The sequence below is a fragment of the Marmota marmota genome, unplaced genomic scaffold (genome assembly GCF_001458135.2).
Source record: "Marmota marmota marmota unplaced genomic scaffold, marMar, whole genome shotgun sequence".
NCBI classification, from domain to species: domain Eukaryota; kingdom Metazoa; phylum Chordata; class Mammalia; order Rodentia; family Sciuridae; genus Marmota; species Marmota marmota.
The window spans coordinates 16,148,211-16,175,686 of NW_026000019.1; the positions used below are offsets into that span (position 1 = coordinate 16,148,211).

At 42.3% G+C, this 27,476-nt stretch overlaps 1 protein-coding gene across 1 annotated transcript in view; it reads right to left on the reverse strand.

Annotated features, from left to right (window-relative positions):
* Pappa2 (pappalysin 2) overlaps positions 1–27,476 on the reverse strand; it is a 256,472-nt gene that overhangs the window by 19,431 nt on the left and 209,565 nt on the right. The window contains exon 21 of the mRNA XM_015492059.2: positions 21,256–21,327. Coding sequence (XP_015347545.1) covers positions 21,256–21,327 — 72 coding nt within the window. The remainder of the gene's footprint in view (positions 1–21,255; positions 21,328–27,476) is intronic.

Below are 27,476 nucleotides of genomic sequence, written 5' to 3' on the forward strand. Positions count from 1 at the left end.
TATTTGTTTCTCTGGTTTTAGATTTCCTACCAGTTTAAAAACACAGATTGGAGAATCAGGCTACCTGGGTTCACTAACTGGCCCTGTGGTTGCTAGCTCGGGAACTTGGGAAGTCAAGTACCTTATTGGCCACTTAGTTTCCTCTTCAGTGTGACAAGATTGGTTATAAAAGTAATAATTCCTCACCATGTGCACCTTGCATACAGTAAGCACTCAGTAATGTTATTAACTATACCATGTAACCGCAGCTACTTCACCTCGCCCCCATGAGCAACAGCCTGGAACCTCTGGATATCAGTGGTTCCTTGCTTGTGAAAGCAGAGCTATCAGATAACCTAGTCATTCTTCCTCTTTTAACTATGCTCTGTAACCCAGCGAATCTTACCACTTACCTTGCCCAGTTATGGGATAGAATGATCACATGTAACGCGGCTGCAGGGCAAGCAGAGAATCTCTGCAAACCTTCCTGAAGCACACAGCATAAGCCCCGGGTTTTGCTGTTGGTAATTGAGGGGCAGCAGCAATGCTGAGCCACAGCTGATCTCTTTCCCTGGTTTCTCCTTCTCATCCATCGTCCCTACCTGTGCTGAACTCCCCACCCCAGGATCAGCTTACCCATCCCCACCAGCTGACTGCACCTTCTCCTCCTCCCGAGGAAAGCAGGTGATATACTAGGAGCCAATGACTAATGTGTATATATATATATATGTAACTAAATAAAAAAATATCAAGGCAAAATGAAACTTCAAATGTGAGAAGCTTGGTACTTTATGAACCACACTGAGCAGACAAGTATTTGAGGGAAAAATGAGAACATACATAGCACCCCAAAATGACCTAGTGGAGGTAGAGATCTGGTAAACAGAAGTGGAAAACCCAACTCTAATGAATGGGGCATTTTCTGCCCAGGTGAAGTGAGAATGAGCAGAATACATGAATTTATCGATTGATCTATTTTGCTGATTCATCAACCCACAATTTTCAAAGCTCCCATCTGAAAAGAGAGGCATGAGGAGGGGGCCCGAGGAGCACAGGCAGGGCAACTCTCCTCCTCAGTTCCCGGGCTGCTCTGTATAGGTCTGGCCCTCAGGCTGGGCACATGGGGCATGAAACCAGGATAGGGGAGAGAGGGCCAACCTGGCCAGGCTGCAGGCACCCCCTCCTTAGCTACAGTGCCATCGGGGTCACATGTGGTTCCAAAGGCAGAGACCATTTCCAGAAATCTAATGCATTTCAGACATGCACCACCAAGTTTCATATTTCTCACATTAGAAAGACTTCGGTTGAATTTAATCTCATTTTTAATTAGTCCTCACATCGCCTGGTGAGGTAGATTAATATGATTATCCATATTCCACTGATGGGGAAAATGAGACAAAGGGTCATGTCCCAAGGTCACTTGGGGAATGAGCAATACAGGCAAAAATTAAACTTAAGCATTTTAAATTTCCAAACCAGCACAGGAGAGGACGTCGGGGAGTAGGGCTCATCTCAGTTTGTTCAGGGTCTTCCACGTCTGCAGAATACACATTCAATTTACTACTTGGTGTCTCTGATTAAAAAATAAAGTAAAAAGCAAAGCACTACTTCTAGCTCTAGCTCTGAACCCCAATATTCCATATTTAATGCATAAGGAAGTTACCAAAAAATATATGACAAGAACAGCCAAATGAGAATAAAATGAGTATCACTTAGCCAATTGTAAGTTTTTATTAACTATTTATGGAATGTTTAATATTAAATTAGATTGTACATATGGGGTGAGGTTTAAGCACAGGATATGGAACATGGGGCCTGCTCTCCAGAAGCTGGTCTTCCTGAGCATCCAGAATAGGTACAGCAGCAGCACACTCATAAGCACTCACCCTCCAACTGTGCAGGCAGGAGCCAGGCATTTGCTTCCCACAAGGGCTGTTCAAAGCATGTATAATGAGGAGCTCTTGACTGCACTTATTTCAGAGCAAACTGAGATATTAGTGTGGCGGGTAGCCCATAGCATTGGAATACACCACCCCTGCCCTTCCAGTCCAGTTACTTTCTCTCCACCTCCATTATCATTACCATGCCCAATAATCAAACATGTGTCCTTCCATTGCAGAAATGGTTTTTCATTAAGCCTCTTTTCTCCCCTCCCTTTCCACTTCCTCAGTTGAGTGAGGTGGCCCTCCATTGTAACATTAGTTCAGGAAGGTAATGATAAGGTTTCACCTGTCTGGTCCCAATTTGCCAGTATGATCCCTTCCTGAATTACCAGTCCTCTCACCCTTTCTCTCTCATAGAGACATTGTAAGCTCACCAGTTAGCCATGTTTCTGTATGTTTCCCTGCCTTGTTTATGGCGCTATTGAGCTCTGTGACCATGTTCTGGGAAATGGGATCAAAAATCAAAACCATGCTTTACTTTTGGCCCAAGGGACTCAAAGAGTTACTAGCCTATCTGTATTTCTTCTCTGCCTCTTTAGAGAAGATACCAGATTTCACATTAGTGAGAGGTAAATCCTTTGTGGTGTTAAAGCACAGAGGTTTCATGGTTAATTTGAGATTGTAGCCCTTCCTGGTTAATCTATATTTTCCTATGTATAACCTTCGTTAGGTGCAAGGTATACAGACTCAGTGATCTACCCTGTAGTCACCTCTTTGACTTTGAATCATTGCACACTTCCCCAAGATGATATTTGTTTGCTTCACTGAGAAAACTAATAATATTTTCTGTTATATGCCACTGATATTTTAGGGTTGTCATGTGACATTATTGCAGCAATGGCTGACTGACAGAGGGATTAGTATCAGAGGTGGATGTGACCATAACAGAACTAAAACATGTGGTTTGGATCTCAAGTAGAGCAGCAAGAAGCAAAGGAACTGCCTTAGAAGGCTGGAAAACTGATGTTCCTCATTAATGCAGCAGCAAAATATTTAATAAAATGTTTCCTATAGTTACTTGTGAGTAATTTACATTGCTAACTGTTATAATTTGCAGTTCAGAAAATTTATTAATACCCTATTGGCTTTGAGTAAAGAGACTTTGAAGAAGACTGTCACTAGGATTAGTTGGTGGTTATCACATTAATTTGAAAAGATATTGCAAGAAAAGATGAGCTCAGAAAATGCTGCTGCTTTGCCAGCACAATTGACAGGGAATAGCAAATATTAGAAATTCTATGACTTGTAGTACTAAAACAATAAAGCTGTTTCTCAGCTCCAGCCAGCCAAAGATAAAATAGTACATCAACCTCCAGGACCCATGGGGAATGGGTCTAGGACCCCACATGTACGAAGCTTTATGGATCCTCAATCCCTTTATAAAATGGTGCAGTGTTTGTATTTAATATACACACATCCTCCATACTTTAAATCATCTCTAGATTACCTTTTAATGCCTAACATAATGTAAATGCTGTACAAATAGCTGCTATATTATATTGTATGGGAATCACGGCAAGAAAAAGCCTGCACATGTTCAGTTCAGATGCAATTATTTCCCCCAATACTTTTAAGCTACAGTTAGTTGAGTCCATAGATGTGGAACACGTGGATGTGGAAGGCCAATTGTAATGCCTTGTGTTAGAAAAGCTTTCTAGGACTTCAGGCAAAAACAAAACAAAACAAAAAATAAATAAATAAAACAGGCCAATGGTAGACCAGGACCCCATTTGTTAGGACCTCTACTTGGATCACAATGCACCTAGGAGATCCATGAAGCCAACGAAGAAAGTTCTGAAGGGGAGACCAAGACCTCTGTCTGAGGGAAGCTGTGCAAATTCAGAAGAGCTGTAATTAAAAAAGAGGCGCAGATTGAAAAGACTTGTGGATAGCGCCTGACATATGAATTCGACTAGAATTAAATATATACAAAACCACAAATCTTGTAAGAGTTGAGTTTCCAAAAGCACCATTAGCTTGGATTAAAGGAGACTTATTTTTTAGAGAACAGAAAAGGACCTTTGAACTCACTATCTTCTACCAGGAGAAAGCAGATGGACAGAGCTGCCAATTTTCAAAAGGGAACGTTCCCTAGTGCTCCCTATGTGTGACCAAAGAAGAGGACAGGACTTCCATGACAAGAGCAAGGGCCATGAAGAGGGATTCCCTGGAAGCTAGGCCCAGGGAGTAGTCAAAAGTTTCTACACAAGAAGTGCTCCCGCCCCTCACGGCAGAGGTTTTTGCAACTCTTGCTCAAAGGGATTTCAGAGTTGCTGTGCATCAGTGACTTTTATGTGCCTCTCATTATTCTTCTTGAATGGGAATGTTTATTGGGGTTGTTTTGTTTCTGCTCCACTTTGTACATGAGATGAGTAGGAGAAGCAGAGTTTGTTATTTTACTGTGTGGGGCTCAGACTAAGAAAAGCTTCACTGCAATCTGATATAAATCATGAGAATCCAGATTCTAAATTGATACTACAAATGATAATATGACTTTTGCAAAGTCTTGGAGTAAGGTGGAGTGAATTTGAATTTGTGACTCTAAGGGCTGACTAGTATTGATCTACAGTTCTTTGGATGCTTTTCTTTGCCATGAATTCACTATTAGAGTATGTTCTACTGTCTTTGGACTTAGCCATGTGGCTTTCCTGACTAATGGAACATGAGTGACAGAGGCTACGCTCAACAAGAAGATTTAAATGCACTGGCATGCCTTAGCCCTTCCTTCTGTGCCCAGGTGTTCCAGGATGAGAAGAATGTACCTGGGTAGCTGCTGGCCTGAAACCTGGATACCTGGGTGCCTGAGAGGAAACTCATGGAGTATCCTTGAATGCATTCCATAACCTAATGTAGAGTCACGTTACCCAACCTGCAGGTGCAAGGGTGGGAAAAACATTTTGCTCCTAATTACGTTGATACTTGTGGATTCCTTGTTATGCAGAATTATTGCAGAAAATCCAATAGCTATCTCCAGCCAGCTTATTCTTGCATTTCCTTTCGCACCTTTGACTTTCCACACATTCCTCTCTCTCCTTTAAGCCCATTTCAAATGTTTGCCCTCTACGAAACCTTCACTCGTGACCAAAGTTATTTGCTTTATTCTCTGTGACCCCCATATGACTTGGCTCATATCTTTTGTGTTATTGTTCCTTGGACAGGAACTTGTGTTTTGGTCTCTGTTGTATTCACTCTCTTGGGGGCTCCTTGTTGAGTTTTGCAATCTCAACCCATGGTGGGCACTCAGAAAAATATAATTTTAAGAGAAGAAATGAGTGAACGGCCCTGTAGGAGTGACCGAAGCTTTGTTATTGTGGTGTCCATTGGGAAGGAGTCTATGACATGCCTGCAAATCTTAGTCACTGGGGTGAATGGCAAACTTGGAGACTGAGAAATGGTATGAGCCTGATACAAAAAAAGCTGGACAAAATGTTTTCTTGTGTGCTGGAATTTGGAGACCTGGTTTTTGTAGCTAAACTTGGAGAGGGGGAAGATGCTTCGCGTGCATGCAGTATTGTACATTCCTGGGTTAGAATATGTTTTCATTGGGGGTTGTGGTTTCTCCCCCCCCCTCCATATTTCTCTCTTACTCTTTCTCTCCCTAGCACTGGAAGTATCTGTGTTTGCAATAACAAAACAAAACAAAACAATACAAGTCTACTCCAGTACGAACCAGGAGAAAATTTGTACATCAGTTGGTGTAGGGAGCAGAAAACAGGAGGTGAGGGTGGGGAGAAGAAAGGAAAAACAGTTGCCATGAGGTGAAAAGAAGGAAATACCACGTGTGGCAGACACACGGCTGGCACAAGGGACAGCAAGTTCTGTTGTCAAGGACACCGGTGTGTGCATGTGTTTGTGCGTGTGAGTGTGTGTGTGTGTGTGTGTGTGCACACATGAGCAGACACCCAGGGTCTGCACTTCAGGAAGCCGGCTCTTGGCTGGAGCCTTGCTCGGGTGGAATGCGGCCTCAGTGGCGGCCTCACCATGGCTTAGATCTCCAGCCAACTTCTTCTTGCAAGTATATTGCAGGCTAGAATGGGTGGTGGAAAACAAGCCTGACAGGAGCCACAAGGGCCTCCTGACCCATTTGAATCATTCTCCTGCCAAATTTACATGGCTGATCTTAAATAAGGAGGAAAGCCATGCATAAGGCTGAGGAGGCCATGGAGAATTTCTCCTGGGAAAATGTCTTAGAGTCACTGGGCCAGGGGGACTGAGACAAGCGTGAGGTAACAAGTCTGTTTTCAAAAGAGGTATATGGTTCTTTGGTCGTGTTGGGTTCAGTTTGGTTTAGATAAATTTTCAAGGACTCATTTTCTGTCTTCTAGTCACTCTGTCAATGAATAGAGTCAAAATGTGGCAGAAGATGTGTCTGCTCTACAGAGGGTGACTCCTATTAGGAGAGCTTCCCAAGGAAGGCTCCCCAGTCGGGTTGGGGCGTTCTGCTGGGAGGCCAGGATGGAGCTGTAGTTGACTTCCTCCATTGAAGCATCGACACCAGCTTGGAGAGGAAGAACCCAGGAGAGGAAAAGCTCCCTCAGAGCTGTGGGCCTGAAAGGACCAGGTGGAGTTGAAAGAAGAAGAGCAGAGTTGTCCCTCCTCTCAGTTCTTTTTTTGTTTGTTTGTTTGTTTTTATATATGACAGCACATATAGAGCACAATTTTTCATATCTCTGGTTGTATACACAGTATATTCACACCAATTCATGTCTTTATACCTGTACTTTGGATAATAATGATCATCACATTCCACCATCATTAATAACCCCATGCCTGCTCCCTTCCCTTCCAGCAACTTTGTCCTATCTAGAGTTAGTTTTAGTTCTGCTGCAGCTTTACCTGCGCAGTTCCTGGGAGAGGCTCAGCTTCCTCTGTGGGGACTGCCAGGGGTTGGCACTAAGGGACGGCCACCTGCAGTATTGCTATGTCCAGGCTAGGCCTGCTGCAGAACCCGCCCCCACCCCCCGGGCTCCATGGTAAGGATGCCATTCCCATGCATGCGTGTGGCATTTTCTTGTCTGAAGATGCTTTCTCAAGCATTGTTTTAAGACTCAACAGAAAAAAACTTTATAAGTCAACCTAGAGAGATATTTTTTTTCCTATAGGAGTTAAGAGACTTTGATTGAGGTCACACAACTAAAGAGAAGAAAAGCAATATGTGCAACTAAGTCTTCTTTGTCCAGTGCACAAACAGCCTTCAAAGAGCTAAAGGGACCATGGGAGTCCAAATTCCTTCCACCACACCGAAAGCCCTAAAACAGGGAGATGCTAACTATAAGCTCAACAAAAAAAGCATTCACTAGAAAAGACTCTTGAAGGAGTCATAAAACTCAGGGTCTTCTGTGAATCTTTTTACTCTGCACATGTTGGCAAAAATCCCCCTCCCCACAGTGGTGAGGCTGCTTCTTCACACCCCCAGCCCACTGCTGATGCTCTCCTCAACCTGTGGATTTCCTGCCTCATCCCTCGCTGCAGATCTACTGCCACTTCACTGTGGTGAGCACTGGAGCTGTAATGATGAATAGAATATACCAGCATTCCCTCCCTGTGGAGCTCACATCCCAGAGGGGAAAATGGGCATTAAACATAACAAATACTACAAAGCAAATTGGAAAGCAGTGATTCTCTAAGAAATGATGGCAGTGTAAAGCAGTCAGGAGGGCCCTGTGCTAGGGGATGGGCAGAGGAGGAGGGACAGAGGAGAGCTGTAGTTTTCAATCCAGTGGTCAGAAAGGAGACATTGGAGGGGTCATGTAAGCCATTGTAAGGACTTTGGCTTTTGCTGTGGGTGAAATGGGGAACTGTTGGGTGCCTTAGTAGAACAATGATTTAACTTGTATAACAACAGGATGTTCTGGCTGCGGTTAAGAAGAGGCTGGGAGGAGGGGCAGTGCTAAGACCAGCCAGGGATTGTGGCAGTAGTCCTGGAAGCTGATGGTCATGGTTGACCAGAGCAGCCACAAGGGCCATGGTGCAAGGGGGTTGGCTTGTGGGTACACTTTAAAGGTACAGCCAATGGGATTGCCCAACGATGTGGTGTGGAGGGTAAGGGAAAGAGGAATTAAGATGGCATTGAGGATTTTTTCCTGAGCAACAGGATGGAAGAACTTGCCATCCACAGAAATGGGAAGTCTATACATAGAAATGAAAATCCACTGCATGCAAAATATCTCGAATTCCATCTTCCACCCCACAGATTTTGTCTGTAGCCATTGTTATTCCCTTCCCACTCGATGCAGAGACAACAGTAGTGAAAGCCCTCTTATCCCCTTCACCTGGGGTCTCCATCCCCTCACCCCAACTCTCTCTCACAGCCAACACACAGTTCTGGTCTCTCCATGGGCAGTGCCCACTCAGGTCACCACCTCCTTGTGCTGCCTGACTTTTGGAAATAATATTTTGACTTGCTGCATACTGTGTCTTATCTGTTTGTCAAATAATTGCTTCTCCTCACTGCACTGCCAGGAATTTGAGTGCCTGAATGGTGAACCTGTGTGTCCACTGTGCTACGGTGAACACTGTGCCCCAAAGCCTCCCTCCTTGTTTCCCTAAGGCCACACACTCCTCTGTTTTCTTCAAGCTTGCTAGTTACTCTTCCTCTGCCTCCTTAACCAGCTTTGCTTTCTGTGTTATTCCCTGATATTGCCTTCTGCTGGCTGCCTTCCCCGTCTGCTCTCCCAGCTCACACTCCCTATGTGACCTGGCTCACTCAGCTGCCTTAAGTGACCACCTAGACCCCCCTCAACTCTCAAGGTAAGTCCCCATAGAGACTGTATTCTTCAACTCCAGGCTTTTATTTCCAGTTCTGCTGAAGTCACTCAACCTAAAGCCAGGCCCATTCTGTTCTCCTATCGGCCTGCTTCCTTTTCTTTTTGAAGGTTAAGGTATTAAGCATACATGTACCAGGTAGTTAGATGACTTCTTTCTGTATTGCAGGTATCTGTGAGACTGGCCCTCACCATCTATCCTTTCAAATTTGTTCACTGTATTATAATCACTTTGGGTCTCATGTCATTTCTCCATGGGCCTTATCTCTAACAATGTATCACATCTGATTTCATCACTTCCTGGTGGAGAAATGTATGAGGCTGTGAAATGCTTTCGGTAAAATGTTCATATTCCAAGCGAGGCAGCATTCACGATTACTTCCAACCTTGTCCCTGTCTCTCCTGCTTCTCCTGGTACTTCCACTTGTCCCACTCTCAGGAATTAGAAACATTGGGTACCTATACAAGCAGGGTGCAGGTGTGTGTGTGTGTGTGTGTGTGTGTGTGTGTGTGTGAAGATCTCACAGTTAAAATCCACGTTTTACATTAGAAAGTCAGTAATGTCCTAAGTCAAAATAATCAAATTTAGTAGAAGTGTTTCATATATGTTATGTAATCATATATATATGCACATATATAATATGTATTAAATATACATGCAAATTCTAGAAGAAATAGAATGCCACAGAAATAAAATAGACAGCGTCTCCTCTGGGAGGGAGGCAGAGGGACAGGAACTGCTGACCTTCCAGATGAAGGCAGGGTGTTGAAGGGCTCTTCACACCCAGCATATGTATGACTTTTATAGAATTAAAATTAAGTTTAAGAAATATTACAAATAAACATACCTAATGAGGGTGGAGTTGAGATTTGAATCTACTAGTTAAGATTTTATATGAACATTTTCCCATTATAAATATTGTTTGCTTAACTTGAAAATAGTTGTAATCAATCATTTCAGGAGTGGTGTCCCTTTCTCTCTTGTCACTTTATTGTTGGATTCATCTAAAGAACAGATACGCAATGTACACACATACACACACACGTATGTATACGTACATTTATAGGTGGACATATACAGAATTTATATATTTAGAAAATAAGGTATAAGAAAGTTAGTAGGAAGTATTGTAGTACACGGTTATTGTAACAGACAAGAATTTAATAAAAATTATTCCACTTAAAGGAATATTCATTTTAGTAGGATGAATGAGAATGACAACTTGCATGAATTTCCCAAAGAGCTTGCCTACATAACTATTTATTAAAGGAGTCATACCAAATATCAGTATGGTAAACAGTAAAATAATCAATGCCCTGTAGAATTCATGAATAAGTCTCAGTGACTGCATTTGTGTCATGGTTAAAATGTATTTAAAACACATTTTCAGAACAAGAAGTTTTATGGAAAGCAGAGCAGGGAGTTATTTATAGACTAAGCTCTGCTTACTGCTCTCACAACCTCAGCATAATCATTGGGAAGAAATGGAAGGACTGGTGGGTTGAAGAAAAGAAGGTAGCAATTCCAGGATGCCCATTTTGCAGGCGAGTAATCTTCAAATTATCTGCAAGCCTGAGCTAGAAATGGAAAGGCTATAAAAACCAGAAAGACCCCACCCCCCCAAAAGGGAAAAATACTTCTGAAAAAGGGTGGGGTGGGAGGAGGGAAAGGGAGAAGGAATGTGGTAGAGAGAATGAGCAGTGTGAGCAAGTGGCTTGCCCGGAGGCACAGAGGACAGAAGTCAGATAGCTCACCAGGATGGCGTGGTGGCTCCAGGAGAGCTTCAGACAAGCATAAATTCTCATGAATGTTGTTAATATAAATGAGGTTTTACAATTTGCATGGTTGTGCTTTTAATATTTTACATTTTTAAAAAGCAGAGAGAAAAAAAATAATGGTTTTAGTTTTCAAAGTGAAAACCTAGTCCTAATTAACATTTGGAGTCTGATTTTCAGATATTCCAGCTGGAGACTCTAAAGTCAAGCCCTGAACCAAATGGGACTCTGAACAAGCCTAAAGACAGGCCTGGATTTTTAGGCTGGTGCATATATTTCACAAAACTGGCAGCAAAATTCACAAACAAATCTCAAGTGGGGTTGGAATTTGGCAGGCAGTGAGCCTGGAAGATAGTCCAACTTAAGCTAATTTTCAATTTCTCTATGGATTTTAACATGTCTAACACATATTTAGATTTAGATTTGTACACCACAGTATCCCTATCAGAAGTCCAGTATCAGTTGCCTTTATTGGCTTCTAGGACATGATGACCCCCACCTGAAGGATCATTTGTATAATTCCCTCTCAACCCTGAATCCTAAAGAACCTGGAAAGAATTAAAAGAAATGTAAGCCCAGAAGATCTGTCCTTTGAGAAGCAGTGAAGGAATGTTTATGATATCTGTTTTGTAAATAATTAAATTGTGACAAAGAGAAGTTTAATTATTGGCTATTATATAGATAATAACATATGAATTAAAAGGAAATAAGAGAAGTTTAAAAACTTCATAATCACATGATGCTCAAGTGATAAAGTTCATTTTCTTTTATCACAACTAGAATTCACTTTGCTCTTTTTAAGAAGGAATTCATAAAGTCGTACTCAAGTGATCAAGATCAGCAGAAATTCCATCCGGTCACACTTGGAATTTCATATTGGATTGTTCTAATACTATCAAGTTGGCATTTATTAAGAGTGATCTGTGCCATCCAACAATGAAAGCCATGTTATTAGAGCACAGTGACAGAAATATTGAGAAAAGAAGTGGGGAGCAGCTCTCACTACACAATTGAGGGCAACAGAAAGGAAGGATAATTTGGGAACAGTGAGGGACATTTAGCATCGGGATGTTCTCTAAGTCCCTCAAAGCTGGCTCTATTCCACTGCCACTGTCCCACTTCTGGGACCAGTGGATCTCAAACCCAAGAGTGCATGGAATCCCTGAAGAGCTTGGTAAGAATGACTGCTGGACCTTGGCTGAGCATTTCCAACTCACTTGAGATCCTGCGTTTCCAGCAAGTCCCCAGTGGGGCTGCTGCCCTGGGACTAGGCCCACACCATGGGCCATTCTGGCTCTTTGCAGGCCTAGGTTTCAACAGCTCTGATTCTGTAGTCCCGAGGCTTTGAGTTCCATACGTGAAATGCCAAACCATCTACCTCTCATGTCTTAAGCAATTGACCTTGAGAGAAAACCCCCTTCCTGTTTTCCTACAGGTGGGTGTGAGTCTACTTCCACTGCCACAGGAATGCAGGGAGTCTGCGCTGGAGTCTGCTATGCACTCACACATTTCTTTCCACCTTCTAGAACAAAGAGCTCTCACATTCATGGCTGTGCTAACAGGTTGTAGCATCTTGATGTGGAGCCTCATGTGGTCAAGCAGGAAGACCTATTACACACACACAGACACACAACATCTTGTCCTAAAATAAGGGGATAAATCCCTAGCAAGGCAAAAGCCCTTCTTCCAAAAGGGGTCCCACAGGATCTGGAGGCCCATGTTCATAAGTATGCCTCAGGCATTGTCTCAGGCAGCCCAAACTGCCAATCTCCATTGCCCTCAGTTCTCTGAGCATCTCATTTCCAATCTGTATGTAGGTATTCTACACCCCAAAATAAAACACATGCCCTAAATAGGGACTCATTAGTCAGACTTTAGTTACTCTCTACCCCTTCTGGCTCAAACTCTGGGCAAGGAAAAAAAATTGTGTAATAAAACTCAATTTTCATGCCACTATTTTCCACCTCGTGAATTATATATTGGCCCCTGCACCCCAAAGAATTACAGCAGCAAACCCATGCAGCGCCCATGAGAGATCAAGAAGCACATGTCCCAGACACAGCTAACAGGGCTACCATCTGGAATATAAATAATAAAGGGGAGGCAGAGAGAGATCCAAGACAACAGAGAAGAAAGAATCCAAGGAATGGCGCCACAGATGGAGTGAATTAGTGATGGAAGCATCGTTGGTACTAGCTACCAGAAGTGTAAAAACAGCACAATTCCCCCCTACTTTCAGTAACACAGCCCCTCCAATGCAGCTGAGTTTGTCCCTAAGGACTCATTTCCCACTCCCAATTCCCTCCTATATCAATTCCTATGGAAGTAGCACTCATAGGACTGACAGATTAAACAAAAATCTACACTGTGCTTTAAGAAAACACAAAAATCTCCACATTTAAATCCAAGGAGTGCTAGATTTAAAGGGAAAGAGAATACCAAACATCTTTGGTGTTTAATACAGGAAAAATGTTTAACCATGTCAGAGAGAGGAGGAAATGTACCCCTTTGAAACTCTCCAAAGACTAATATGCCTTTTAAACACTTCCCTTTATGACCTGTATAAAGTTAAACACTGGCAGGTCATTCTTCCATGGATTTACTTAAAATAGTTCATTCGGCATTTTAAGCCTATAATTTATCCTGTTTTCATTGGACAATGGTGAGTGTTAATTTTTCTCTATGTAAAATATTTAAAACATGAAAATATTTAATATATTAGTCTTTTTCCTTCTTAATTTAGGCTTAACAATCCCAGCTCTTTTGATTGTTCCATAAAGGATAAAGGTATTTTCATGCAGTTTTTGATGCCTTTTTTGTCACCCCTCAGCATGTTCTGTATTTTCCAGTGACTGTGAAAACAGAATCAGATTGATGAGAAAACAAGGAAATGCTCAGTTTTTTTGGTGGGCCCACTTACTCATATTAGCTTGTTCCAAGGACAGAGCCGTACTGCTATTTTACTCATGATGAACCATAATTTAAAAATATTTTGCTATAATTTTAAAACAATCTGGGCTTTTCTGGTTTATGAAAATTGTAGTTTTGCCACTTTCTGCCAGACATTTCTACCTTTCTGAACTTGATTTTATCTCAAGTGATTCCTTCATTTACCCCAGAATGTTGGCAGAGCTATCCTTCTCTCCCACAGTGCCAGCTGGGCACTGCTATACATAACCCTCTGCTGGTGTATGAACAAATCCCTGTGCAGTGCTCCTCAATGTGCAGTTGACGGCCACTTGCATTAGAAATACCAAGGGTTGGGGCTGGGGTTATAGCTCAGCATTAGAGTGCTTGCCTCGCACATGTGAGGCACTGGGTTTGATCCTCAGCACCACATAAAAATAAATAAATATATTTTTTAAAAAAAGAAATTCCAAGGATTACTTGTTTAACAAATACGAACTCTTGGACTTCGAAACAGTCTTGACATATAAGAACAAGGAAGGAACCTATGAATCTGCATGTTAAAAATAAGCACAAGGTGTGATTTTTAAGCAGGTTTCCTTCGTTCCTCCCTCCTTCCCTTTGGGGCAGTACTGAGTTTGAACTCAGGGGCACCTACCACTGAGCTATATCCCTACCCCTTTTAAAAAGCTTTTTGTTGTTGTTTTTCTGTTTGTTTTGAGACAGGACCTTACTAAGTTGCCCAGGCTGGCATTGATCTTCCTGCCTCAGCCTCCTGAGTAGCTGGGATTACAGGCATACCAGCTTAAGCATGCTTTAAAAAAGCCCATGGCAAAAGTTTAAAGACAAGGGGTGATGAGAACAAGTCCTGAGTGCTGCAGGGGACAGGGTGTGCAGGGTGCTGCAGGAGTGCATTTGGACCAGAAAGGATGTCTCCTTTGCCTCAAGAACCAATCATTCTGTCACAGGACATAACCTCAGTATTCCTCATCAATATACAACTTGGGCTTAAAGAAATTTGTCCTAGAACTGTTTCAAGTAGCAAAATCAAACTTGTATACATGGAAATGTTATTGTTCAACTCCTTTGTCTTTAAAAATGGCAGGTGCTACTTGGCTTTTCTTTATTCTTTCATGAAGATCAAGATGGAAAATCACATTCTGATGGGGTTCTAATGAAGCTGGAGCTCCAAATGGGTTCATTTAGCATCCTCAATCGGAGGTTCCCTCAGCCCTGCTTGGTTTCTTGATCTCTCATATACACACGAACCTGTGTACTGCAGATCACTGTCTTGTGAGAATGAATAGTGGGAAAGTATCATTTTTGTTTTGAATGATAGAAGTGTTACTGATTACTGTGAGTTGGCTAATTTCTATCTCACACTCACTGTTTCTTGGACAATCATGTACCGCATACCCTTTATCATGTTCCCATGTTCCTCGCCACGGTATCTTAAACTGTTTTTTCTTGCAAGCTAGTGACAGATTGAAGGTAGTACAACCAAATTCAGGTCAGGACTGGCTGTGGACAGATACCAAGAAAGGATAGTACAGGTTTACGAATAATAATTACAAAGAAACTATAGGTTTACGAATAATCCATCCTGGGAATAAGTCAAGATGAATCATGAAGATGGCATCTCTGAACAGGAGAGCCCTATAAGAGGACCTGTACTTGCAAATAAAGACCAAGATCTATGTGGATGGCAGACCTCTCCCCCAAAATAATGTGGGCAGGCTTGCTGTTATTCCTGAGAAGTTAGCGTGAGCCATAGTCTCTGAGGTCCCCAAGTCATTATTGTGTGACTCCATTATTTCCTGAATCTGGAATCTGACATCTTAAAGAGATCCATTTCATCTAATTTAAAAGTTAACAAAACTTAAATTCAGAGAAGATAACAAAATTTTCCGAGGAGCCATCCGTAAGGAGTGGGACTAAGGTTCTGGCCTGCCTCCACACCCCAGCACTCTCCTCTTCTTCTTCCTGCCACCCTCACTGCAGGGGCATGGCCTCGGATCCTACCCCTGACAGGGCTTTGCTGTCCGCTTCTCCATCTGTTCCAACCCTGCTGTCATTCCACTGGGCTACTTCACAAAGCACTGGCTCAGTCTTCGCCAATCCAGGACTCTGAGAGTCAAAGTTCTGTCTTCAATTCTCCATCTCCTTCTTCAGGGAACAGAGGCAGGTGTCCCTGAAGAATCAGATCTGAGTCCTTTGAAGGGGACACACAAGTGAATAGAACATGCCTCCTGCCATGCAGGAGGCTGCGTATTGTTAGCGGCATAGACCCGTTGGATAATCTTGAAATAGTGTGTTAGGAGACCCCATGGACATTTACAAGGGAATATAAATAATTTATAGAATAAATAGCAGTTAAAGCCCAGAGAGATTTTTTTGAAATTGAGAAAAAAATCTTAAAAGTCTTCATAAATTTTATCAATGATCTCAAGAACATAAATTAACCACAGCTATCTGCAGTATTTAATAAAGAGTCATAAAGATATGAACTGGGTATAAGTGAGCTGATTCTTGAATCTTAATACACTGTTATGATCATATCTTAACAGTTATGCCAATCTTAGGCAATATTGCTACCAATATGTTATATTATTTGGCAGTTTTATACAACACTTTAATATTCATTATTTTACCTGAGCCTCACAGGAGTTCCGAGAGAAAGCAGATGGGTACTACAAGCAGCTAACACATGTCGAGTCAGAATTTGAACCTTACTCTTTCAACATAGTTCTGCCTTTGTCCTCCACAGCTCTTTCTTTCAAAAAAGAAAAAAAGTACAACCTTACGAGAACCAGCAAAGGGTTACAGAGAGAATGTGAGAGACTGTGTCTAACATGGAGACTGCCAGGAAGAAGATGGACTTGCAAGAATACGGCTGCCAGAAAACACAGAGCCAAGAAGGAGGTGGATTTCAACCAGCCGAGGGAAGGAGAGGCATCAGTGGTCAGCAAAGGAGGTGGCATGTGGCTCCATCCCAGGTGCATTCCCTAGAGATGCCCCAGGGAAGCCTGGGATTGTGTCACAATTAATAAATGCAGCTTTATGAAAGGAAAGGAAAGGGAGGAATGGTGGAAAGAGAAAGGCGGAAAGAAAGGGAGGGAGGAAGGGAAGGAAAGAAGGAAGGAGACACACACAGAGAGAATAACATTATTTTAAAATACTTTTCTATCTGATGTTACAGTATTCCCTCTTTCTCTCTTTACTCTGGGAATAGAGTATATGTTGATGGACAAACATTGGATGGAATAAGCACTATTTTTCTAAACAGTTATCATAGAATATTTGTATATACAATTTTATAAGCAATTTTTAAATGAAATTGTATTTTCAATCAATGAATGTTTCTGGAACCTTGGCTGATTCTGACAATGTTGTACTTTAGCTACTCCACACACTGATTCCAACTTGCAGGTAGGTAGCCATGGTGTGTGAGGCAGACCCACCAAAACCAATGCTTCCCCCAGGGTGATAAACAGTAAAATAAAGAGCAGAGCACATCGACATAGCTCAGGTGTGGTGGGGCAAGTACTGGGTGGGTGCTAGACAGCAAAGAGTCCCAGAAGAGAGAGGTCAGGAAAATGCATCAAGGGATCATAACAATGGTACCTCTGACATCTGGGGCAGGAGAGTTCTGCCTTGTGGGGCTGTCCTGTGCCCCACAGGGTGTTCAGCAGCATATCCTACCCCCCCAAGAGGTCACTAACTCCTGCTACTCTCCTAGGCATGACAACTAAAAATATCTTCAGATATTCCAAATGCCTCCTGGTGAGGGGAAGGGGGACAGAACTGCCCTTGATTGTGAATTACTGGCTTAGAGAAACATGGGGTGGGTCAGGAATACAACTCAATATGTACAAAGATACAAGGCATGAAATAACATGGGCAACACCAAAGCTAATAGAGGGAGATAATATTCATTCTGCATTTTTGTGCACAGGACCTTAGGCTGAGTTTACTGCCTCTGATACCTCATTTATCCTCACAAAAGCTGTATGAAGTGGGCATTACTATTAAACAGTTTTACAAACCCTATAAAAACATGGAGAGTAGTTAGGCACAAGGAGGTGAAGTAACTTGCCCCGTATCATCCAGTAGTGGAACCATCGTGCATACCACACCAGGAGGACCCAGAGGGTGAAGCCACTCACTTGTCACTATTGTATGGTCAAAGGCTTTTCCTGTCTGGAGTCAAGAATGCACATAGGATTTGAAAATACAGAGGTTCCGTGCTACCTACAAACTGAATATTGACAGAAATGTGAAATCAAGGGGGACAAGAGAGAAAAAGAGTTTCTGATAATTTTTTTTTCTTTCTTGTTTTTTTTTCTTTTCATGAAAGAGAGACACAATCTTAAGAGCCCAGTGATAGGAAAAGACACTCTGCAGGCAGCTGCTTGGCACAGATCTGGGGCAGGCAGAAGAATGAGGAACCTACTGCCACAGCCCAGAGAATGTGACCACCTCAAGTAGGAGGGCAAGAGCAGGAATGAGTAGAGCTATGCAGATCATGCTCTGGTCACCAACAGGCCTGGCAGCCCACCAGGCAGGACAGCAAACTGTCTCCAAGTGATTTGTGAGTTACGGATCCCAACAGGTCTCCATGGGAATGTCCCATTTCCCTTCTTTCTTTTCTTTCCCTTTCCCCATCCTCTGAATATGCACCTGATCATATTAAAGCCACATCAGCAACAGTGGCCCTGCTCTCTGCTTCACTTATTCAGGGAACATTCCCACAGCAGCCAGTAACTCCCGAGAAGACTCCAGGCCTAAGAGTGTGCTACAGCCAGGCGTGACACTGTTCCACGTTCACTATCACCTCAATCCCTCCCAGGGACTTCCTGAGCAGCTTCCTTCACCCACTTCCCAGGAGAGACACAACACTGAAGCTCACAGACCCAGGATTGGAATCTAGATTTGTTTAGCCTTTCCTCTGACCAAGTTGATATCCCTTGTCCATTTTTAACTTAAACATGAAGCAGAAAATGCAAGTCTTCATGTCAAGAAGGTCAAATGTGAGAAGCAACTAAAACAATCGAATTTAATGTATGAACAAGTTTGGGTTGCAGATGCATGGTACACACGTGTTCTTGCTGGAACAGTGGGGACACAGTGACAATAAGGAGACAAAATTATTCCAGCAAGACTTTTTTAGAGGACACCCTGAAGGTGCCTCTTAAAGAATGCAAGAAGCAAAGAATAGTGGAGAATTGAAGACAGCCCTGCGGCAAGAGAGAGATGACACAAGGCGCAGGAGAGGCACCATGCGAGCTGTGGGCTGGGACAGGGAGAAGGCTTATTGCCCTGGGCTTGCTGGGAAAAAAATAACAAAGAAAGCACTCTTCTTTTTCAAGGCTGAGTGGCTAAAGGGACATCTTAGAATTATATTCAGGACAAGAAAGCAAAACAGGAATCCCCTCTAGACACTGGGTAGCAAAGTGTCCCACTTGAGCATAGATTTCCACCCTGCATTTTTAGACACTCCTCCCACCCCCAGGCCCTCTGTGCTTTCTCCTGTTTCTGGGTCCATTTTTCCTCCGACTGTCTTTGACCCTTACATATTAAACTGACTTTTTCTAGTAAAGAATGAGTTATCAGCTAGGTTGACCCTAAAGGACAATAGCCTCGGCTCTCTCCCTTCTTTTCCATGCCCAGTCTCTCTCTCTCTCTGCATGTCTTCCTGCTAATTTTCGCAGAGTTGTGTCTCCTTCCCCCACCCTGTCTGGTTCCCTTCCCTTTCCTTTGAGTTTAGATTTTCCTTTTCTTTCTGTCTTCCTTCCTCCCTCTTTGTGGGCTTTCTTGTTCTCACCCTTTGCTTGAAGGAACAGAATACAATAACTAGTTTTTAAAAAAATCTTGCCCTACCCAGAGAATCTGGGAATGATACTGTGAAATAATCAGAACAGTGTAGGATAATCAGAATGTAAATAATGTTGCTTGGAATTATTCCTGGACAAAGAAAGCTCCAGAATAGGAATATACAAGCTGGGAAACTTCAGTGGTCAGGGTGGTGGTTCCAAATCCCCTGGAGGGAGGGCTTGCCTGGTAAACCAGACTGCTGGGCCCCCTGCACACAGTGTCTGCTTCAGCAGGGCTGGGCAGGCCTGGAACGTGCATTTCTAATAAGTTCCCAGGAGGTGCTGAAGGGGCCAGTCCTTGTAGAAACTAGCAGCTTTCAGAAGGTCAAGGATCAGCTGTGTGTGATGGAAGTGGGACAGGGAGATGACAGAGGAAGGGAGGTCTGTTCCTTGTCACATCTGACAGAGGGACTGCAGCAGCCCAGGAAGCCCTGGCTGTGGATCAAGAGGGTGTGCTGGGTGCAGGGAGGGCAGGACAGCAGGGAAAGCATTGTACTGTACCCTGGGAACCACCAGGGCCAGCTCCAGGCCTGCCATCCATGCTCCCACTTGCAATCCCCTGATCCCCTGTGGAACCAGCAAAAGGGAATTCTCAGGCTCCCTTTGATCTCTTCCCAGCTCCACAAGGCCTCTGTCTGTTTATCTCCTCCTTCCCTGGCCTCCTCTGCCCCTTCCCCTTGCCCAGTGGATGATTCACTCCCCTCTCTGCCTCCCCACCCCTCTGCCATGTGTCTTCCTAATGATGGCCCGGGATGAGCTGTTTTGTTGGCCTGCGCTGTAACAAAGCGCACTCCACGCTAGCATTTCCCCATGCTTCTCAGAACGCTGTTTTATGGGTATCATTTCCCCACCCAGTTTTCTCTTTTCTCTAAAACCCCACCCTTTCCCCTCTCTGGCCTCCTGTGCATTGCAGTTTCCCAGAATTAGATCAAGGGACACAGATAAAGAAGAACAGAGGGATTAACGTGCACGTGGCCTGGGTGGGTTCGGGGAGGATGTTGGAAATAGAGGGCAGCTAAACGGCTCTCTCTAGCACACCAGGAATGGCATGGCTACTAAGTGACTTATTTTCTTCCAGAGAGAGGACTGAATGACAAAACCTGTAGTGACTGAGAATATAATATTTGTATTTCTCCTAGGGTAGGAGTGCTTAAGTGGGGAGGGTCTCCCTTCTCTGTCACCCTCCTCTGCAAGGCTCTGCCCCATTCTTGACCCTTCATTGTTAGGTTAGCTGCAGTTAACCTAGCTGAGGAATTCACAGCCCCTGAAGCGCACCACTGTAGGAGTCCACTGTGTGAAGACATAGACGGGGCTCCCGAAGGGAGCAATGATCCAGTGTGGACAACTCAACAGTGGGTTACAGGTCCACCCAAGAGGCCACAACCCTGGGTCCCCTGAGATGAAGGCAATGAAGTGTTGAGGGAAGCCCCCGGTGAGTGGACATGGTGGTGGGGGTGGGGAAGGACTGCACTCTGGGGTAGTGGATGCTATGCAGATCCAGCTAGTTGCTGCCATGATTGCTGGATGATCTTGTTCTATATGAGAAAAATCTTGCACAAAGAATGTTATTTATTTATTTATTTATTTATTTATTTAGTGTGTGTGTGTGTGTGTGTGTGTGTGTGAGGGAGAGAGAGAGAGAGAGAGATGTTACATATGTACATAAGAATTTTATGTAAAAATCTCAATTTTTAAACTTTGGCAACCAAAACAAAATTGGTTTTAGACACTGTGCTGGCTCAACAAAACTGTCTGTGGGCCCTTTGTCTGCAAAATCCTGATCTAATTAACCTGCAACACGATCTAGTTAGAATCCCGAACATATCAGTAATTATGACCTTCCTTTTAACTTGTTTTTATTAAGCCATTTAAAATGGAACTCCAAGATTTGGCTAAAACAAAAATTAGGACAGAGGAGTTGGGTGGGGGACAGGATCCTGAGCTAGAGGGACTCAGTGAATCCTACAGACCCCAGCTCTTCAGCTGGGTTTGGGGAAGAAGAGGCTGACTTACCTCACAGGACTGGATGCAGTGGACCAGCAAGGGGTCTGGGTGCCATTGACGGCGGCCAGTACACACGATGCTCTAAAGAGGAAGGAGGAAAAAACAGTAATGTGAACAGAGACTCCTGGTCTATGAGGGAGGGGATCCTGAGCTAGCCCACCAGTCCAACTCCATCCCTTAAGTAGCAAGAGCCTGACTATGCCCCTAGAGAGGACCCGGGCTGCCGGCCCTTCCTGTTAAAGCCTGCTGGATAGAGTAAGGCAGAAATTCTTGATGGAGATGATCTCTTCCTCCCTCTCCAAATGTCCAGAGTGTGGTTCAAAAATCACCTTCAATATTATAATGAGCTCAGTTTGTCCTTAGGCACACTACTGATTGCATTTGTTTTGAAATTTTAAACATTATAAAAAATGATAAGGTAATTGTGTTGATGAAGCAGCACCACGGGTTTTCAAACACTGACTAATAGAAGTCTTTAACTACAGTGCATGTGATGGTCCCGGTTGGCTTGGAGGTGTGCCCACAGCTCAGGTGCTGGAGGCTTCAGGGTGTGGAGTGAAAGGTTTTTTAGGAGGTGGAGCCTGATGGGGGTCCATTCATGAGGGATGAACACAGTTCTCTGGGACTCCACTTCTCTACTTAGTTCCCAGCAGAATGAATTATAAAAAGAGCAAGACTGGCCCTTGAATCTCTCACCATTTTCTCTCCTTCTCCAGCATTCTCCTGCTATGATGCCAACTGCTATTTGTGATGCAGCCAGGAAGCCCTCCCTGACCACCCAAATCATAAGCCAAAAATCCTTCTCACTCTGTAAAGTACCCAGCCTCAGGTATTTTGGAATAGCATCAGAAAATACACTAGCACAATGGATCTTAGAATTCCTTGATTGTGCTGTGTATGTGTGTAAAGCCAGGACCAGAGGCCAAACAGCATTCTCTGCAACTCTTGTTAGCACTATGTAACTCTTCCTTCTAGGAGACAGAATCATGTCCACACAAAATGGGTAAATAAGCTAATGTGAAGTCACCAGAACTCAAAATGCTTGAAGCGGTGGGAACATGAACACTTTCATACTGAAACACCAGTGACACAGGTGAGCTAACGGTCATCTGTTCTTTGTTAAGTCTAATTCCATTTTCAATGAGTCTTTTCCTTTCAATATTTATATTTTAAAATTTCAAAGGACACACTGCAGGAAAAGAGAAAGTTCCATAATAAGTTTTAGAGAAAAATACAGTTTCTCTCTGGAGCCTCCTACCAACTTGCCCATCGGCAGACACTCATTCTCACGTTTTACTTCAATGCAATAAGAATTCAGTATGATTGGAAGAAAAACAGTACAAGGTGAGGGAGAAGCTTTACATAGTACTTCCAGCAACTGGGGGTGAAATTATACATCCAGAATGCTGTTAAATAATCTGATTGGAGACATTCATATATATTAATATGCAAAAATATGAATCTATACTTATGGTCAGTTATGAGATTGGTAATCTATAATATTTTTCTGGAGTCATTGCTACTGCAAACTAAAATTCTTCTTTCACAGATTCCTTAAAGAGGGAAATAAATAGAATAAATATTCAAAAAGTTTGATGTCCAAAACTCTATATTATTAGAAGGTGATTTGACTTAAGTTATCAATTCAATAAAAAAGGATTATTAAAGCAGATATACAAAGTAAACACAACAGGGGTGTTCAAACTACTGAAGAAAATGCTATTTTCCTGCAAATGGAGTCACTCAAACAGAAACATCTGCATATAAACAACTGCTATGCTAAGTAGAAATGACCACTAGTGAAGGTAGCAGAAAAGAAGGCCTCAAGTTGCCACAGCCTTTCAAGGGACAAGTTAATGTGTTTTGCCAAGTCACCACTAAGTGAAGACAGCAAACAAATGTCAAACACCCATATTTTAAATAACAAAAGTCTCAACCACTGCCATATAGAGTTCCAGTGAAATCTGCTTTGAAATACAAAAAATCATTTCTACTTAGCAGAGGGTCATTCGGATGGCCTTAGGCTATGTTAGGCTGTTGCCTGGTTGATTTCTTATTAAAGGGTTAGAAACTGCTAGTAGCCAACAGAAAAAACCCAGTTATTATTATTTTTTTTAATTGGCGATAATTGCTTGGCAGAAGGGGCTGCTGATCACATCAGGTCACAAAGTTCTGCCACCGCCCAGGTTTGTGACAATGTCCTCCTTGCTGTATATGTATGGCTCCTTAAATAAAACAGCATTGTTTTGTATGTTTATTTGGACAAAAGCAATTTGCTTTAGTTCCTCTCCCCCGACCCCAAGACTCTCTTTCTCTCTTCCCTAGTAATGAGACCCTCAATGCCTACAGGGGACAAATCCACGCTCAGAATAGATGAAGAAAGAGACATGGAATGTCACCATGCCTGAGTCTACACCAATTTGTAGCAGTGTCACTGCAGCTGTAACACAGGGTTGTACCACCAACAGGACATTCTGGGGTCAGGGCTGAGCCTTCAGAGCCACAGGGAGTGTGAGAGCACTTTGTGGGAAGCTACTGCTTGTTCTCTCTTCTCATTAAACCATTCTGTTTTTCAGTTAAAGGACTACTGATTCTTGGGGACAAATTTGGGAACACACAGTCAGAAATTGTGAGATCTGATATGACTGAGCAACCAGGGGGGGTGGTCCTGTGCCACCACCAGAAACCTCATTAATTTGGACCTCACTAATTTATACTTACCATAGTACTAAAAAAGAAAAGAAAAGCATTTTAAGTCTGTGAGAAAGGAATTATAAAGCAAAATAACGGAGAAAGTAAGATGTTATGATAGATGCCTTTGAACTTCTGAAGGAAACACTTTAAAATATAGTTTAAGAAAACTCACTTACATGCAAACAATTGCCACATTATGTTAAAAAAAATCTCCCCATAAAATCAGTTTCCTGAAAGACTACTACTTTGAAAGTTGAAATATTAATTTTCCTGTTTTAGACACAAGATATAATAAAACACTCTCTTGACACAGTGGGTAAGGAGAGTCATAAAAGTCCAACCTTACACAGGTCTTTGGAATGACCAAAAGGTTTTCTTTGAGAAATGGCTCAGCAAGAGCCATTCTCTTCTCTGAGCTTTTTGGCTTCAAATGCTCTGAGCAGCATGGGGTATGGTCAGACATCAAGGAGACCTGGGGATGCAGGATGAGATGTATGCTGCCCTGAAGAACCTCACAGCTTAGCGGGGATTAGAATAACAAACAGAAGAAAAAAAATCAAGAATGAAAAAATAGGGATAAGATAATGATGAAGTACTCTCAATAGCAGTCTGAGAGGAGCTTCTCCCACACCTTCAATTCTAGACTATCAGGAGCCCAGCAGCTAAGCAGAGCAGGGAAGCAGATGTCACAGAAAGGTCTAGATCCCGGTGTTTAACAGGAGAAGGAAGAAGACAACGTTACAATAACAAAGGCCCAGAAATCATTTGGGAACCTCCAACTTGACTGTTGTCTCTCACAGCCAGCACACCCTTGAAACACTTAAAAGTAACAGCATATTTTTATCCCTCTCAGTCTCACAATAAAACCTTTTAGAAATTGCTTCTCTAGTCCCAGGCAATCCTACTGGAAATGCTGAATAATGGATTAATTCTCTTTCTTGCAAGCTCAGTTGTCAAAGGGACTGAATAAAGAGAAATGATCTAGGCATTGTCCACACACACACACACACACACACACAGAAACAAACGATAGAATATTTTTCTTTCTCATACAGTTAGGTGGTGATATCTTTACAGAGATGGAGGGTATGTCCATGGATAAAATTTGTACTAAATGAACCAAATATCTTTCTAACTTAATGTGTGCTAAAATCTTCCCAAGATATTTCATGTGTTATTTTAAAGTTTTATAGTAATACTGCAAGATAGATAATATTTCTTTCACCCTTGGGTTGAGTATATGAGGCTTTAAAGAGTAGGTCATATTGTATTTGAATCCAGAAGGACTTTATTCTTTTATGTCATTTTCTAGTTTGAGCTATTTTTCATTGAAACTCCATAATACTTAAGCTCTCAGAAATACTTCCTTTAATTTTATATATATATATATATATATATATATATACTTCTAGGATTCAGGCACCATTGGGATATCACACTGAACTAGGAGTGAGAAAAGCTCATGACATTTCTTTCTCCATTTCTTGCTAGCTCTCAAATCTTGGACACATCATTCAAGGATCTGCCTAATGTTTACATAAAATAAAGATAATAAAATCTCCTGTCCTAGATAATGGTTTGTGATGAGATTCAAATGAAATCATACACACACATCCAGACATCCACACACACACAACTTTGAAGACAATAAAGTGTTAACCAAATGTGAGGGATCATTTTTTTTTTATTACGAAGAATGAAGTCATTGGAAGTAGAATAAAGATAATGATGCGATTTAATCCATGCTCTGTACTCTTGCCAGATATGAAGTATTTGAAATATGGCAGATGGTAAGCATCACTTGCTTGTGACATAGGTAAGATCACTTGCTAAACAAAGGAACCATGCACCACATAGGTGTGCTTGCACCTTAAGCTGTTCACTTTGCCAGTATCTCATTTTGTGACAGTAGGTTTCCTCCAAGTGTTACAGAGGAATTACCTGGGATGCTTGTTAAAGATCCCTATTCCAAGGCAGTCCCAGTCTTCCTGGAGGGTGGAAGCTATACTACTCTTACACACTGCCCAAACGATTCTTAAGGACACAAAAATGTAAGTTTTGAGTACAATATGGAGTGATTTCCAACATGAGTCTATTTGAGTTGCAAGGATTTTACTCAGTTTGAGTAAATTTTACTCAAGCTAACACAATTGCTTTGGTTTAGGAAACATTTCTTCCTATTTATGAATACAGGGTTAGCCTGAACATCCCTCATGTGCCACTATGTGCCACAAAAGGAGACCATGAGATCATTCATAGTTGTTCAGAGTCTGGTCCTAGAAGACCTGAGGTACATAAGGGCAATGGTGTTGTCATCATTTTTACTGCTTCTATTAACTTCATTTCCTTATTTTTTTAAATGATAGTTTCAACTGTCATCATTTTTACTGCTTCTATTAACTTCATTTCCTTATTTTTTTAAATGATAGTTTCAACTTCCTAAAGGCAGAGCATCCCTGCAAGCTTTGAGCAAGACTCCTCACTGTGTTATCTACACAAAAGCTGAGCAAGCACAGGTGTCAGTAAGCACACTGACAATTTCTGTTAACTGCTAATTTTAATTATTTGATTTTATTTTGGCATAAGGGATATTTATTTGGGGTTCAGGAACACATAAAATGTTAATTACATTTTAAGCCTTTGAAATTATAACTTCTGGTTGTTTTCAGGAATAAATGACTCTTACAGGGTATGGAAAAGGTTGATTTTGAGTTACCTCACTTTTCCCCTGACAATGTTGGAAACAGCTCATTTACTTCACTTTGTTTTCACACAGAAATATGACATGCATCTAAAGAGTTCCCACTGAAGTAATTGTGCCCCTCACAAAATTGCAAACTGTGACCAGCCATGTGGTTTAGGGGTATCCCTAAACCATACAGAGCAGGGCAGTATCATCACAGGTGAGAAGAGGTGGGCATAAGTGAGGGGAGCAACCTGCCTCAGGTAAGAAGGGAAACCCATCCAGAAGGACGGTTACACACCAAGCAATTAAATTCCACCCATACACTTCTCCCTGACTCATGCTAACCCAAGGAAATAGGTGTCTCCAATTACAACCGAGGAAAGGATGTTGAGAACAGGAAAGCAAGCTGCCTGAGGCTATGCAGTTTGTAGAAAACAGAGATTGTAAAGAGAAACTCATTTTTTAAAACATATTTTGTTTTAGTTGTAATTAGACACAATAATTTTATTTTATTTTTATGTGGTGCTAAGGATGGTACCTAGTGCCACACCCATGCTAGGTGAGTACTGTATTGCTGAACCACAACCCAGTCCTGAGAAACTCTTTTTTTAACAAATACATTTTTAATTTCAAGGCTTATAGTGTTTCTCTGATGCTATGGATAATGAATGTCAAACCAAGAGTTGACAGTGTAGACAAGAGTCATCACCAATGCAATAATACAAATGAAAATGTTTCATGTACTGGCTGGAAGAGAAATAAATATGCTACATATTCTTCCTGGGGTAGGAAACTAGACAAGGATATAATTACACAGGAGTAAGAAGCTGGTGAGTAAGAAGCTGCACTC